Here is a 16,887-nt window from a genome sequence, read left to right as displayed (position 1 = left end):
ATGTTATTCTTATGAAAATTTTTTATTAATTAGAAACTATTTCTTTTTTTATATAAAATTTTTTTTCTAATTCATGCATTTTTTTTCATTATACAAATATTATATATATAATATTTTTTTCAGTAATATTGTAAAAATATTTTTTTATCTTTGCTATATTTTTTATTTGTTCATTTTTTTGAGAAACAAAATTATAATAAAAATGAAATTTTTTAGTGAAATATTTTTAAAAATAATAGCTTTTTATTTTGTTAAATTATCATGAAGTTCATTATATTATCAAATGGTAATATAAAGAAAAAGCAGAGGGACTATAATGAAGTTTTATTTTTACAACAAATGGAATATTTACTTAAAATGAGCATATAAATAACAAAAAATAAGGATAAGATTAAATGAAGATAAAATATATTAAGAAAAAGTAATAATTTTATAAAAACAAAAAAGATATATGATAAAATATTAAAAAAAAAAAAAAAAAAAAAAAATTTATAAATTTTCAACTATTATTGATGTTGATGAACCTAAATAATTATTTATAGATGCACATCCAAATTTCATATCAAAATTTTTTAAAACAGTAATTAAAGATGCAAGAATTCTTGATCCTGATACAGAAGTTGGATTTCCTAAAGATAATGACCCACCATTTATATTTACATTTGACAAATCTAATTTTAAATTTTGGATATTAAATATTACATTAAGTGCAGAAGATTCATTTATTTCATAATAGTCAACAAATGATTTATTTATAGTTTTTAAGCATTTCATTATAGAATGAGATATACTTAGAGGAAAATCAGATGGATAGACAGAAGCATTATCATAAGTTATAATTTCAGCTAATGGATTTAACTGAAGTTCGTTTATTTTTTTTTCGCTCATTAATATGAATGCACATGCCCCATCACCAAAAGGGGCTATATTATGATTTGTTATAATAGATTCATTACTTAAATTGCATATATTATCAATATTACATTTTTTATAAATTTCATCACTATCAATAACACTTTTTTCTATATCTAATTTGTTTTTTTTTTGAATTACCAAAGGGAAAATTTCTTGTTGAATTAAATTTTCACTATAAGCATTCGATGCTCTTTTAAATGAATTAATAACATATTCATCTAAATCAATTCTGGGTATTTTAAATTTTTTACAAAAAAGTTCTATATTATTATTTTTCTTTAATTCCTTGTTATTAATTATAAAATCGTATCCATCATTTATAATACTATCTTTAAATATATTATTCCCTATATTATATTTTTCTGTTCTTAAATTTTTTAAAAAAAAAGGGCTTTGAGACATATTTTCCATACCTCCAACAATACATATATCTTTCCCTCTTTTAATTAAATCATAACCTAGAGTTATTGAATCTAACCCACTACAACATAAATTATTTATGAGATATGATTTTGTATTTATATTCAAACCTATAAATATTTTTTGTGCATATATCAATTCATTTCTTTTTTCTTCATATATATATATATATATATATATATATATATATTTCTATTTATATATATATATTTCTATTTATATATATATATATCTATTTATAAAAGCATATATATTAAATATTTATTAAAAACCTGCAGCAATAATAATTTTTTGAAGAGGTAAAGGGCCACAACCAGCTGAAAAAGATTGACCAAAAATTAAACAATCTATTAAATCTTTTTCAATTTGACTTCTTTCTAGAGCTTTTAATATGGTAGCACTAGCTATTGAAAAAAAGAAAAGAATTGTTAAGAATTTCATATATAAAAAAAATAGTATTATGTAAATATATAAATGGAATAATTTTTCTATTAATTTATTCTTTTATTTTTTTTTTTTTTCTTGTTTAAAAAAACCTAATTTATGAATAGGAATATGAGAAATACTTCCACACAATGAGCCTATAGGTGTCCTAGCATAACCTACTATGAAAACTTTTCTTAAGTTACTTGTTAACATGACTTATTATTTTTTTTTTTTTTTTTTAGTTTCACTATATAACTTTTTTAATTTTTCATCTATTTTAATAATTACATTATTTCAATTTATAAAAAAAAAAAAAAAAAAAAAAAAAGGGTTTTTTAAAAAATAAACGATTCTTGGAACAATTTTTTCAAACAAAAAAAAAAAATATTCTTTATTTTAAAAATTTTATATTTCATAAAATATTATAATTTATGTTCATTTCTTTCTTTTTTTTTTTGTTAGTTTATTAAAAAGTAGATACTAATATGTTTTAATATATATATTATTTTTGTAAATTTTATTCATTAATATTCTATAAATAACTAATGGACAAAATTTTCTTTTAAATACAAAGGATTTTAGATAAATTTTATATTTATTTTTAAATATAACTCTATATTATCAATCAATTTTTTTATTTAATTAATTTTATATGTGTATAGTAAAAACTAAAAATACTCACATAATTCATATATGTTAAAATTTTTTTCTAACAATTTTTTTACAAAAATGTATTAATTAAGGATGAAATTTTTTTATATCAAAAATCCTTTAAATAAATGTATTGAATTTTATAATATCATTTTAAGGAAAAAAAAAAAAAATAAAAAAAATTAAAATGTAAACTATATATAAACATATTTCTATTTTTAAAATAGCATTTTACATATTTTGTTAGATTGATAAAGAACAGAAGTGAGAGATAGAAAAAAAATGAACAAGAATTATATTTATTTTAAAATATTTTTATAGATGTAAAAAAAGTTACAAATTTACTGATATACTATAAAATAGGATTCTAAAATCATGTAAATTACATAATAGTATTATTTAAAGAAAATATATTTGATATTTCTTTAAAAAAACATTATATAAAATTATATTTTGAAGTTTTGAAAGACTTTTTTTTTTTTTTTTTTAAATAAACAATTTTGTATTATTTGATGCTTTAGATTATTTATTAAAATTATCGTATGCATAAAAAAAAAATATAGATCTAATGGTAGAGGGAAAAAAAAAAAAAAAAAAGTTAAAAAATGATAAAAAATATTATACTGAGATGTAAAAACAATATTAACGAAAATTTAAACTGGAAAATTAATGATGTAGAATATAAAAAACTAAAATTAAAATGGAGTGATAAAAATTTATCATTAAGTATTTTTGACATAAATCCTAGTAATAAAAAAAATGAAGAAAAATTAGAAATAAAAAATATGAGTATAATTAAACATATTACAAAAACAAAATATGATTTTGTAGTACTAGGAATTGGATATGTAGACTATCATAAAATATTAAAATCATTTAATAGAGCTAATTTAGTTCAAAGAAAAATGATTGATTCCATTCATTCTAATTTAAAAAAGGTTAATGGACAATATATTTCAATTATTCAACAGTGTCTTCTTTTAAATATTCCACATTTCTGTTTAGGTAGAGATAGATTAACTGAACTCACCAGTATAGGTACAGCAATATTTAGTAATCCTAAAGAAATATTTTCATTATTATATTATTTTATTATTAATAGTGAAGAAAATGCAAAAGGTAAAAATGGAATAATTGAAAATGAAAAAAATAAAAGTGATAAAGAAAATAACTTGCAAAATATATCTCCCAATTTTTATAGAGCATTAATTGTTGAAAATGCCTTATATTTAACTTATAATTTACATGCCACCTTACTAAAAATAATAAAGTCTAAATATTATATTCCCTTTGATAATGAAAGAAGTAGCAATAATAGTAAAAAAAAAAATTTAAAACAAAGAATACTTTCTTTTTTCAATGAAACAACACACGATCAAATAAATAAATTAAGGATGCAAATTAGAAAAACAGAATTATATGGAGATTTTCAAATACCCACAGAAAAAAAAGATATAAGTATTTTAATTATATGTGATAGTGTATGTGTAGATTATTTTTACAATTTAATTCAAAAAAAATTTTCCGTTTGGTATAATATTAGTCCATTTTATAATGAATTATTTAATTTAGAAAAAAAAAATACTTATAAATTTACTTTATCTTTATTCTTATTTATAATTGCTCCAATCTCTTGGACAATAACGTTTTTAATTAAATATTTATATTATCTTTGGATAGAATATTTTACTAAAGGTAAAGTAATCACAGTTGGAGGTGATGTATTTTTTAAAAATTCCCAATTAATTGATTTAGATGATAATGATATGATATCTAAAAATAATAATGATGATTTTTTAAAATCCTTAAATAATAATAAAGTTGAATTTGAAACTGTAAGTCTTCTAGGTGGTTTATTACAATGGTTTAAAAATAAAAGTAGAAATTGATATATATATATATATATATATATATATATATATATATACATATATATATATTTTTCATAGTGTTTTTAATAACAATAATTATATGGGTATTACTAAAACTATTAAAATTTAAAGTATTATATTAATTTATACTTTTATACTTAAATTTTTTTTTTTTTAAATATTATGTTTTGTTATTATGTATATCCTATATAATTTTTCTTAATAATAGGGATTATATTACCCAAAAAAAAAAAAAAATGAATAAAAAAATAATTATATTTTCAATTTTAATACAAATAAAAATTATATGAATTATAAGTATAAATATCTTATTAAGAAACTTTGTCTTTTTCATCTCTTATTGAAAATTATATCTAAAAATAAAATAAATATCTTTATAAATTTAAATTTTATCTGTTTATCTCTTTCATATTTTAAACAAATGAATATTTTATTATTAATATAAGTATATGTATTCTTTAGATATATTAGAAAATTTTTTTCTTTTAGTTTGTAATTTATTATATATGCTTATTCTTTATTTATTTGTTGTATATATGGAGGTTTTATTTTGTTATTTACTTTCTCATTTTATTTTTTTTCTTCATTTTAATTTAACTGACCAAATTTATCCTAAGGTAATATCCTTATTTTATGTATTATGTTACAACAATTTTCCATTTTATTTATTTGTTCTTTTTTCTTTATCTTATTATTATAATATTTCTTATGGTTTTTGTTTCTTTTGTATTTTTTTTTATATTTTTCGTTTTATATTTCTTTCTCTATTTTACCTTTTTATTTTTTTTTCTTTTTTTCATTTTTTATTTCTTTTTTCCTTCAGTTTCATTTACTCTTCCACTTTTTCCTTCACATTTTATTTTTCTTTCTTTCTCTTTGTTTATTTCAATTTCGTTTTCAATTTTATTTTTTTTTTCTTCTTCTTCTTTTAGTCTTTTTCTTTTCTCTTTTTCCCTTTTTCTCTCAATTTTTTTTCAATTTTACTTTCTTCTTCACTTTCAATTTTATATTCACTCTCTCTTTTATTTATTTCTTCTCTTTTTGTTACTTTCTCTTTTTTCCTTCTAGCTTCACCTTCAATTTCAATTTCTTCACTATTTATTTTTCTTTTTCTTTCTCTTTTTTTTTCTCTTTCTTTTTCTCTTTCCTCTTCTCTTTCTTTTTCTCTTTTTTCTTCTTTTACTCTTTCCTTTTCTATTTCTTTTTCTCTTTCTCTTTTTTTTTCTTTTTCTTTTTCTTTTTCTCTTTTTTCTTCTCTTTCTCTTTCTTTTTCTTTTTCTCTTTCTCTTTCTCTTTTTTTTTCTTTTTCTCTTTCTCTTTCCTCTTCTCTTTCCTTTTCTCTTTCTCTTTCTCTTTCTCTTTCTCTTTCTCTTTTTCTTTCTTTTTCTCTTTCTCTTTCTCTTTTTTTTTCTTTTTCTCTTTCTCTTTCCTCTTCTCTTTCCTCTTCTCTTTCCTTTTCTCTTTCTCTTTTTTTTTCTTTTTCTCTTTCTCTTTCCTCTTCTCTTTCCTTTTCTCTTTTTTTTTCTTTTTCTCTTTCTCTTTCCTCTTCTCTTTCCTTTTCTCTTTTTTTTTCTTTTTCTTTTTCTATTTCTCTTTTTTTTTCTTTTTCTCTTTCTCTTTCTCTTTCTCTTTCCTCTTCTCTTTCCTTTTCTCTTTCTCTTTTTTTTTCTTTTTCTTTTTCTCTTTCTCTTTCTCTTTCCTCTTCTCTTTCCTTTTCTTTTCTCTTTTTTTTTCTTTTTCTTTTTCTCTTTCTCTTTCTCTTTCCTCTTCTCTTTCCTTTTCTCTTTCTCTTTCTTTTTCTTTTTCTCTTTCTCTTTCCTCTTCTCTTTCCTTTTCTCTTTCTCTTTTTTTTTCTTTTTCTATTTCTCTTACCTCTTCTCTTTCTTTTTCTCTTTCCTCTTCTTCCTTTTCTCTCTCCTTTCTTTCTTTTTTTTTTCCTTCTGTTTTTATTTCTTCTTTTTTTTCATTGCATTCTTTTTTAGTTTCCTCTTTTTTTTCTTTTTTCATTTTCAGACACATATTTGTTTCTTGCTTTTCATTATTCATACTACTGGTAGAATCATAACTTGATCTATAAGAAATATCATCATAATTAACCATTTTTTTCTTTAAGATATTTCTATTTTTAAAAGATAAATGTGAATTATCAACACTATTCATGGAATTCATTATTTCCTTTTTTTTATTTTTATCAACAGATGAGCTTCTACTAGCAGATAAGTCAGATTCAAGATTTTCAGATTCATTATTTACAGAATTACTCTTTTTTTTTCTGTAATATTTTTTAATATTTTTGATTATTTTTAAAGTTTCTTCATTACTTAATAAATTCTTTTTTTTTGAATTTTTCAAATTATCTTTTATTTTTTCATGGCTCACAGAACTTTTATCTTTTTTTTTCTTATTATATGACTGAATACTATTTTCTCTATCGTTTCTTTTTTTTTTATTATTCCTTTTGTGAATAAAATAAGAATCGTTATCACTATCATATGTATGTAAAGATTTTTTATTGTTCCTTCTCTTTTCTTTATTTAATTTACTTATATTACTACTAATAGTTGAATTTGTGTTTGAATTTTTGCTACTTGAACGGTTTCTTCTATTTTTTTTCTTATTTAAAATATGTCTCCTTTCATTTTTCCTTAATTTTAATTTAACAGATGAATTACTTGAGTAAGATAAATATTCTGAATCTTTCAAATATGTTTTATTTATTGACTTACGTTTATTATATGAATTTCTTGAATAATTTGAATCTCTTGAAGTTACTGAATATCTTGAATTGCTTGATTTACGAGAATTTTTTAATCTTGAATTATTTGAATCTTTTGAATAATTTGTGTTACTTGAATCTTCTGAACATTTTGAATCAGTTGAATCTTTTGGACTATTTGTATTACTTGAATAATTAGAATATTTTGAATCACTTGAAGAATTTGAACTATTTGAATTACTTGAATCTTTTGAACGATTTGAATTACTTGAATCTTTTGAACGACTTGAATCACTTGAAGAATTTGAACGATTTGAATCACTTGAAGCATTTGAATTATTTGAATCACTTGAAGTATTTGAATTATTTGAATCACTTGAAGTATTTGAATTATTTGAATCACTTGAATAACTTTCATCACTTGAATCATTTGAATAGCTTGTATAGGAGGAAATATCTTTATTTCCATCTTTTTTTTTCATATTACGTTCTACTTTTTTCAAGTTAAATTTTTTCTCATTATAATTTGAGTCTTCAATTTTATTATCCTTCTTGTCTTTTTTAATCTTTAAAATTTTTTCAAAATTTTCTAATTGTCTTCTTTTCTTATCATTAAGAATATGAGTATTTTCATTTGCATCAATATTACGATTTGAATCAGCATTATATTTTTCTTCATTCTTTTTATTTTTATAATATTCATCATATAATTTATTTCTATAATTATTAGTTAACTCTTCAATATTTTCTTTGCCTTCTTTTTTCATTTTTTCTTCATATAAAAGAACATCTAATTCAATTTTTCTTTTTTCAGAATGTTCAATAATAGAAAAATCACACGTATATTTTTTGTCTACTAGATTATTCATCTTTACTTCATTGCGAAATTTCTCATATTCTCTTAAATTATTCCTAGCATGGCGAATATGAGCCATGTTCATTTGAATATAACCATTTGTACCAGAACCTCTTGGTGTTTTTAATCCAATGCCATTATACATTTTTAAGTTTTATTTTTTTTATATATATATATATATATTTTTTTTTTTTTTTTTTGATATTATTGACACAAAAAGTGACAAACAAAGTAAACATTCTATTTTTAGTTAATCATCAAAAATTTTTTTTAAATATATTTCTTATATATATATATACTTTTATATAAAAAACACTCATATATATTTATATATTGTATCAACTTTTTTCTTAACTAAATAATATTTATACCTAGAAAGCCATCATATATATATATATATATATTTTTTTTTTTTACAGAATAATATATTTATTTTTGAATTCTTCATTTTTTTGTAATATTCTTCAAATCTGCATTTTAAATTTTCATTTACATATTATTCATCTATCTTAAAATTACATTTTTCTTTTTTTTTTTTTAAATATTTTGTATATTTTAAAAATTTGCAATTCTCAAAAAAAAATAAAAAAAAAAAATAAAATCAATTTTATAGTTTTATTTTATATTATTCATGTTAATACAAAACACAAAAAAAAATTCTAAAAAAAATTATATTTGAAAAAAAACGTTAATTTATAAAGATTATTTTTTTGTAGAAACAATAATGGTTATAAATTAATTAATTAGAAAAAGAAAAATACGTTGATATACATATTGATTACAGGGTGAGAAAAAGCAAATATTAAAAATTAATTTATAGGAAAAAAATTAAAAAAAAAAAAAAAATTTACAAAGTACAAAAGTACTTGAATTAAATAAAATATATATATATGGTTTATGAAATTTTAATGTTAAAAAATGGTAAATTTACAATGAAAACATATGTTAATTATGATAATTATTTTTATATGTATTAAAATTTAAATTACATATATAAATATTTTAAATATAAGATTAAAAAAAAAAAAAAAAAAAACCGTATTTAAGTAATTCTAAAACACTTTATCTTTTCAAAAAGATTAAAATGATGTTAAAAGATTATGGTGACTCTTTTTTCATTTCCTAAAGATAAATTATTTTTTATGAAAAAGAATTATAATTATTGGTTATTTAAGAGAAATTTTTTACATTATAATAAATATCACACAAAAATTAATTATATTGATAATCCTGTTAAAAGACCAACATTAATTATAAATGAAGGATGTGTTAAAAATGTATTAAGTGGTTTTCCATGGTTATATTCGAAAGATGTGAAAAATCCAGAAGATTTAATTTTATATAGCCCTTGTTTAGTAAATATAAAAGATGAATATAATGAAAATATAGGAATAGGAATATATAATAAAAATTCAATTATTTCATCACGTATATTGAGCAGAAATATAAATGACTATATAAATGAAGAATTTTTTAATGATAGAATAAAAAAAGCATATGAAAAAAGATTAGAGTTATATGAGAATGATAATTATTTTAGAGTTGTTAATGCTGAAAGTGATTTACTACCTGGTGTTATAATTGATAAATATAATAAGTTGATATGTGTTCAAATAAATGCAAGTGGAATGGATATATTATTAAATATGATATTGAAAAGTATAGAAACTGTATTAAACCCTGACACAATTATTTTAAAAAATGATAGTCATATAAGAAAACTGGAAAAGTTACCTTTAAAAAAAGAAGTATATAAAGGGCTATACAAATCACCAATAGAGGTTAGAGAAAATGGGTTAACTTTTTTTGTTGACATATTGAAAGGACAAAAAACAGGATGGTATTATGATCAAAGATGTAATCGTTCTATGCTCATTTCCTTTTGTAAAAATAAAAATGTTTTAGATTTATTTTCATATGTTGGTTCATTTGGTATTACTTTAGCTTATTATGGTGCTAATGAGGTAACATGTGTTGATTCATCCTACTTAGCCATAAAAAATGGTATAAAATCAGCTCACTATAATAATGTTTTGTATAAGATGAATTTTGTTCATTCATGTGTTAAGAGTTTTCTTAATATATGTTTAAATGCTCAATTTCTAAATAACTATAACAAAGATATTTCAAAAAATAAAGAAGAGTTTCTCTTATTTTCAACCAAAGAAAACGAAGAAATGAAATGTAATAAAAATGACCATATTCCATTAGATATAAGAGAAGGAAAAAAAAAAAAAAAGGCTATTAATTATGAAATAGAAAACTCAGAAAAAACTTATGTGAATGATGAAAAATGTAGAAAAAAGGAAAATATTTTTTCAGATATTCAAAATATATTCATTTACCAAATGGGTAAAAATAATAAATATATAGAAGATATAGATGATATAGAAAAATTACTAATTAAAAATAATAATTTTGATTTTTTTAAAAAAAAATATGATGTTATATTAATAGATCCACCTCCATTAGCACGTAACAATTATTTATTGCCTTCTGCTTTAAAAATTTACCAAAAACTTTTGTATATATCATTTAAATTAATACAAAAACCAGGTTATGTGTTTGTATCAAGTTGTAATAAATTAATTGGCTATAATGAATTAAATTTATGCATAAAGAGATCATTAAATTGGTCTAAGTGTAATGGCATAATAATAGGTGAGGGAAGAATTAGTTCTGATCATCCTATTCATGTTTCTTTACCAGAATCAAAATATTTAACATCTATTCTTTTAATGATTACATAAATATATTTGTATAAACCATTTATTTTTAATATTTTTTTTTTTTTTTTTTTTTCTTTATTATGAAGAATCAATTATAATAACAATTGAATTTTGCATATTCAATTTTTAAATAACATGTTTTAATTAGAAAATTTCAATTTTTTAATATATCTCAAAAAATATTTTAAATTATATTTTTTAATAACCTTAATTTTTCAGTGTTACATTTTTTTATAATTTTTATGATTCTAATATTCTTATTTGAATATAGAATATATTTAGATTAATATTCTTTTTTTAAAAAGACAACTGTTTAAATAATTTGATATACATTTACTTTTTATATTAAAAAAAAAGTTAAACAAAATATGTTAAACAAAATAACCTATAGTCTAAATAATTAGAATTTTTTTAAATTAAAATGAAATTAAAAATATATATAAAACATTTTCTTTACATATATAAATATATAAATTATAAAGGAAACAAAGTTAAAAAAAAAAAAAAAAAAAAAAAAAAAAATTATATATTCATTTTTTTTTTTTTTAATTTTTTTATTTACATAAATAAATATTTTTATGTAATAATAGTAATTAAAAAATTGTAATAAAAGGATAAATAATAAAATTCTTATATATTATGTTTATTGTTATTACTAAGGTATTTATTATTATTTGTACTAAAACTATAAATTATTTTATATATATATACAAAAAGTTTGTTGCATGTGTGATTTTTTTTTTTTTTTTTTTTTTTATTAAATATTACTTTTAGATTATATATATTTAAATACTTCAAAAAAAAAAAAAAACATTGGAAAAGCAATGTGAATAATAATTTATGTATACATTGTGAGACATATATATAATTGTACTTATTTTTTTTTTTAATTATACTCAATTATTTTTGTTTATTGTGTTATTACTAACAAATTTGCCACACATAAGTGTATATATAAACATGAATATTTAGCTTTTTTTTTTTTTTATATTAATGTTTTTTTTTTAATGAGTTATGAGTACTGGTTGGAATTTTAATTTTAATCAAAAGAAATATACTGAAAAAAAAAGAAAAAAAAAATTGAAGTATATTAAATTATTTAATAAAAGAAGTATAAAAAATTTCAAAAAAAAAAATGAGCTACTAGTTAGAAAAAGATTAAATTGTGGTCCAGCTGGGCGAAATGCTTTAATTAAATGGATAGAATGTAAAAAAAAAAAAAAAAAAAAAAAAAAAAAAAAAAAAAAAAAAAAAAATAAATAAATAAAGTACAGAATAAATATTTAGATAATAAAATAGAAAGTGAATATAAATTCAAAAAATTAAGCACTAATTTTATAAAAGCAGAAAATTTTCATTTTAAAAGAAAAATTATTAATATTTGTCTTTTTTTCTTTAGATAATTATAAACTGAAAAATGATGAAGAGAATAGATATCCAGCTGTAAATGCTTGTAAAGTGTGGCAGCAAACTCAATCATTTCAAGATATTGTTTTATCAGGTTTAGTTGATTTTTTAAAATTTTTAAATGTTCCTAAACATATTACTTACAAAAATGTTTTTGATAATTATTTGTCCCCCAAGTTTATAAATAAAATTAATTCAATTACTATATCACAAAAATGGTATTTAAAAAAAAAAAAAAAAAAATACACTTGAAAATTTTTTATTTGTTTATATATGTTTATTTTTTTTATTACTAATATATATATATATATATATTTATATATATTTGTAGTTTAATTAAGCTTGCAAAAAAGATGATATTAATGTTTCAAGTTCGTGAAATACAACCACTTTTTTCTGTATTATTAGAAAAAATAGATATAATTCCTTTAGATATTTTAAATATCTTAGTTGAAAAAACTCCTGCCGCTAAATATTTTTATGAAATAACTTCAGTAAAAGTTAAAAGAAAAATATGGACATTATGTCCTCATAAATTTTTTGAAGAAGTTGAACATATTATTGAAGAGATAATTTTGAGAATGAAAATAAAAAATAGTTATGATATAATATGTAATTTAATAAATAAAATAATAGAGTTAATAGGTGAAGATAAAGAAAAAAAGTTTTTGTATAATTTATGTGTACATATAATACGACTAAAATCTTTAGAAACCATTTTAAATGCAAAAGAAAATGTTTCTAATGTCTCATATGTTAATAAAAAATGTAATAAAGAATATAAGAATGATAGTGGTTATAATATATCGGCTATTAAAATTACTGAAAATAATACAGTTAGTAAAATCACTGAACTTAATGAAAATAATGAAGAAAATAAATGCAATGAAATTGACATAAATAATAAAATATACAAGAAAATTCGGAAGAACTTAAATCCGAACTCTTACTCATTACCTAATGATTTTGAAGATAAATTGAAAAAATTACATATTTGTTTTGATAAAATAATGAACAAAAAAGAAAATTTACAAAACAAAGATACGGATTATAATGATAAGTTCCAACCATATTATATATCACTAAATGAGTATAATCATAATAATACTTCATTTCAATTTTTAAAAAAAAGAAAACAAAAAAAAAAAAAATATCCCATATATAACATGAAAAAAGATGAGACTAAAATAACTGCGGATGAAAAAAATTCTGGAAATATTTTTAGAAATATTAATAATAATCATTATGAAGAAAAGTCTAATTTTAAAAGAAGTTTAATAATGAATAAAGAAAAAATAAAAACAAAAAAAATGAAAATAAATTTAAATAGTTCGAATGAAAAGGATACCATAGAAAATGTATCTGTAAATCCAGATAAACAAATTAATGACGTAAATGATAAAATCCTATATGAAAAAATTAATAGTAATGATAATAACAAAAGTAATAACAATAACAAGGATAATAATAAAATAACAGAAAATATTGAAGTAAATAAGAAAATTAATGCAGAAAAAAATAAGTATAAAATTAATAAGGAGGAACATTTACAAAACAAAACTTTATTGCCTTTTGATAATATGTTCTATAGTAATTTAAGATTAATGCTATGCTTGCAATATAAAGAAAAATATAATATAAATGATGAAGAAATGTTAAGTATAGATAAACATTTTTACATTATTGAATTTATTAATCATATTATAAAAGATGGAATTTTAAGTTTTGGTGATGAAATAAAAGTACAAGAAATAATTAACAAAACGCAAAAATATTTTAAAATAAAAAACATTGATGATCTATATGAGTATTCTTTACTATTTAACAACATATTATTAAAGTTTTCAATTATTGAAGGCATATGTTTTTATTTTTATAATAATAATTTTAATATATTAACATTAAAAAATAATATTAAATTTTGGATTTCTCTTTTCTATTTTGGAATTTATAACAATTTTTTTTCATTAATTAAATATGCTGTGGATAAAATTGAGTATGATGAAAAAAAAAAAAAATCAATAAAACCAGATAAAAAAAAAGAAGAATTTTGTTTTGAAGGTGAATTAAAATTAAAAGAAAATATGAAAAAAAAAAAAAAAAGTTTTAATAAACATATAATGGAAACAAAGGATAAAAATGGATATAAAGAAAAAAATAAAAATCTCAACATATGCAAAGTGTATGAAAATGAAGATGATGGTGGAAAAATTAAAAATAATGATAAGGAAAATGAAAACATAGATGAAGAAGATAAAAATAGATATGATAATGAAGATGATAATAATGTTGAAGATAGTGATGATGATGAAAATAGTAATTGTGATATCAAGGATAATGAAGTTCATAATAAAAAAAGTGAGAATGAAAATTTCATTGATAGTAAAAAAAAAGAATATATCAATGAAAATAAAAGTAAAGATTACAATAAAATAAATGAATATGAATGTAATATACATGAAGGTAAAGAACATCTTATCTGTAAAAATAAAGAAGAATACATAGAAAAGGAATTCAAAACTTGTAATAAAGAGAAGGAGAATAAGTTAATAAATTATAAATCATATTTTTTAAATAATACTAATAAAAATATCTCTTTAGAAAAAAAGAAAAAAAAAAATATAGAGCCAAATTTAAAAGTGAAAACATCTTACTTGAAAGACTTGAAGAAAATTAAGGGAGAAAATTTTCAGGATATACCTATGAAAGGAGAAGTAAAAAGTAATAATTTAAAATTATTTTTTAATATATGGAAAGAAAGTTACTTAAAAATACCTTTAATGAATATTCTAAATTATATAATAACTCCAAATAATATAGAAAATAATTTTTTTTCCTTCTTTAATTTTTTTGATGAAGATAATATTGAAAAATTAAAAAAAACAAAAGAAAAAAATAGTATTTTATTATTATCTGCATTATTAAATATACCACAATTAGATTATATAGAAATTAAAAACTTTTTTTCAATTATTGATGAATTTTTTTTTCTTGAAAAAAAAAATTTTACCCTTATAAAAAGTAATAATCCTATTAATAGTGATTCTATTCATCAAAATATAAGTGGAAAAAAAATAATAGTAGACAATAAAATAAATTTAAAGAATGAATCTTTTAAAAATAGTAATAAATTTGATAGCATTAATGTGGAAGTAGGAAATGTAACAAATAATAATAATTTTAATATGAATAAAAATATTATTGGGGAAATAAATAATTATCTCTCAAAAAATAATGAAAATATAGACTTTGATAAAAAAAGAAAATTGAATGATTATAATGAAACAAATCGCAATTTTGATAGTGATATTGATGCATTTAAAGAAAAAAACATATTTCATGAAATAGGAAGAAAATTGATAAATTACATTAATTATATGAATAATGCCATTAGTGATAATAAATTTTTAGTAAATAATAATATATGTTCAATATATATATATTTAAAAGATATTAATGCTAAATACACGGATGATGTAAACATTCCATTAAAGTATAAGTTTAATAATACAGAAAAAGACGAAATAAAAAATAAAACTTATTCAATGAATTTTTTCTGTGATATTTCAAATGAATTACTCGAGAAACTAAATTACAAAGGAAAAATTAAAAAATATTTCCCGTATATTTTAAAAATTTGTTTTATTTTTTTGAATTTCTTCAAAAAAAAAAAATTAATAAGTATATATAAAAAATATCTATATTTATATGGATATTTATATCATATGGTTTTAAACAGAATATTTTACATTAGTACTGTGAAAAGTATTCCAGTTTTACAAAATATTATATTAAAGGAATTACATTTCTATTTTGAAGATTTCAAAAATATGAAAGAAAAGAATTTATGGAAATTTTTTTTGTATGCTCATACATTGATTGATATAAATCATATAAAATCTAACTCATTAAATAAATTATTTCATAATAATGCTATTGATTATTTTATAAAACTTTTTTATTATTTATCCTTTTATAATCCAACCTTTTCTATTATTTTCTTAAAGTTAATTGAGGTATATATATATATATATATATATTATTGAGTAAAAACTTTCACATCATACCATTTAATTTTTTTTGATTAATTTTATTAATTTAATGTGCATTTTTATTTTTTTTTTTTTCTCATATTTAAATTATACAAAATATGATTATTTCTTATTTTTAATTTTTGTGTATATTTTTTTTTAAAGTATGGCAAAATTTTATTTTAATAATTTCAATTTATAATATGTAATACTTTTTAGTAACAAATTTAAAGATATGATAATATGTATATATATATATAATTTAGCTTTTTATTTTTTTTTTTTTTTTCTTTTTAGACATCATTATTTTTTAAGCATATTGAAAATAAAAGGACAGAAATACTACAAAATTTATGGATGTAAAATAAAATAAACATAAACATTTCTGTTTTTATAAATATATATTTAGTTTTGTAGACTTCATTTTATATATTTACCAACAAGTGAACTTAATTTTTTTTTTTTTATCTTTTTTTGCAGAGGAACACATGAAGGATCTCTTTTCTATTTTTTTAAAAATAAAAAATATTCCGTTGAGGTTAAAAATAATTAAAATAATAATATATATTCACATTTTATTATATATATATATATTTCAATTAAACTTGCACACAATATACATAAATATACATTTTTTTTTTTTTTCATATTTATACAGTACAAAATTTGGATAGATTCATACAATAAATTTTTTGAAAAATAAATTTAGGATTTTTTCAATACTTTCTTTTTAATTTCCAATTTCATAATATTTAAGAATTTGATTTTTATTTTTATTTTTTAATTCTAAAAAAATTAAAAAAAAAAAAAAAAAAAAAACATAATACAATTTATACAACATATT

At 18.5% G+C, this 16,887-nt stretch overlaps 5 protein-coding genes across 5 annotated transcripts; 3 read left to right on the top strand and 2 right to left on the bottom strand.

The window, feature by feature from the left end:
* Nucleotides 1-489: 489 nt before the first annotated feature.
* On the bottom strand, nt 490-1,974 carry PGAL8A_00210100 (acetyl-CoA acetyltransferase, putative; the record flags this gene model as incomplete). Its single annotated transcript, XM_028670803.1, has 3 exons — nt 490-1,445; nt 1,608-1,739; nt 1,872-1,974. The coding sequence occupies 3 exons, from the start codon at nt 1,972-1,974 to the stop codon at nt 490-492; spliced, it is 1,191 nt and encodes a 396-aa protein (XP_028527519.1).
* A 1,043-nt stretch (nt 1,975-3,017) lies between these two features.
* On the top strand, nt 3,018-4,301 carry PGAL8A_00210000 (conserved Plasmodium protein, unknown function; the record flags this gene model as incomplete). Its single annotated transcript, XM_028670802.1, has 1 exon — nt 3,018-4,301. One exon carries the CDS (start codon nt 3,018-3,020, stop codon nt 4,299-4,301), a length of 1,284 nt encoding a protein of 427 aa, XP_028527518.1.
* Nucleotides 4,302-5,232: 931 nt separating this feature from the next.
* Nucleotides 5,233-8,021, bottom strand: PGAL8A_00209900 (conserved Plasmodium protein, unknown function; the record flags this gene model as incomplete). The annotated part of the gene is given in 2 exon segments (XM_028670801.1): nt 5,233-5,886; nt 5,892-8,021. Coding segments are annotated over 2 exon segments (2,784 nt in total).
* A 955-nt stretch (nt 8,022-8,976) lies between these two features.
* Nucleotides 8,977-10,626, top strand: PGAL8A_00209800 (S-adenosylmethionine-dependent methyltransferase, putative; the record flags this gene model as incomplete). Its single annotated transcript, XM_028670800.1, has 1 exon — nt 8,977-10,626. One exon carries the CDS (start codon nt 8,977-8,979, stop codon nt 10,624-10,626), a length of 1,650 nt encoding a protein of 549 aa, XP_028527516.1.
* Nucleotides 10,627-11,619: 993 nt separating this feature from the next.
* On the top strand, nt 11,620-16,746 carry PGAL8A_00209700 (conserved Plasmodium protein, unknown function; the record flags this gene model as incomplete). Its single annotated transcript, XM_028670798.1, has 6 exons — nt 11,620-11,812; nt 12,005-12,230; nt 12,344-16,028; nt 16,341-16,402; nt 16,524-16,581; nt 16,702-16,746. The coding sequence occupies 6 exons, from the start codon at nt 11,620-11,622 to the stop codon at nt 16,744-16,746; spliced, it is 4,269 nt and encodes a 1,422-aa protein (XP_028527515.1).
* Nucleotides 16,747-16,887: the final 141 nt, after the last annotated feature.

The sequence above is a fragment of the Plasmodium gallinaceum genome, assembly GCF_900005855.1.
Source record: "Plasmodium gallinaceum strain 8A genome assembly, contig: PGAL8A_v1_76, whole genome shotgun sequence".
Classification (NCBI taxonomy): Eukaryota; Apicomplexa; class Aconoidasida; order Haemosporida; family Plasmodiidae; genus Plasmodium; species Plasmodium gallinaceum.
This window is presented reverse-complemented; position numbering and strand designations above follow the sequence as displayed.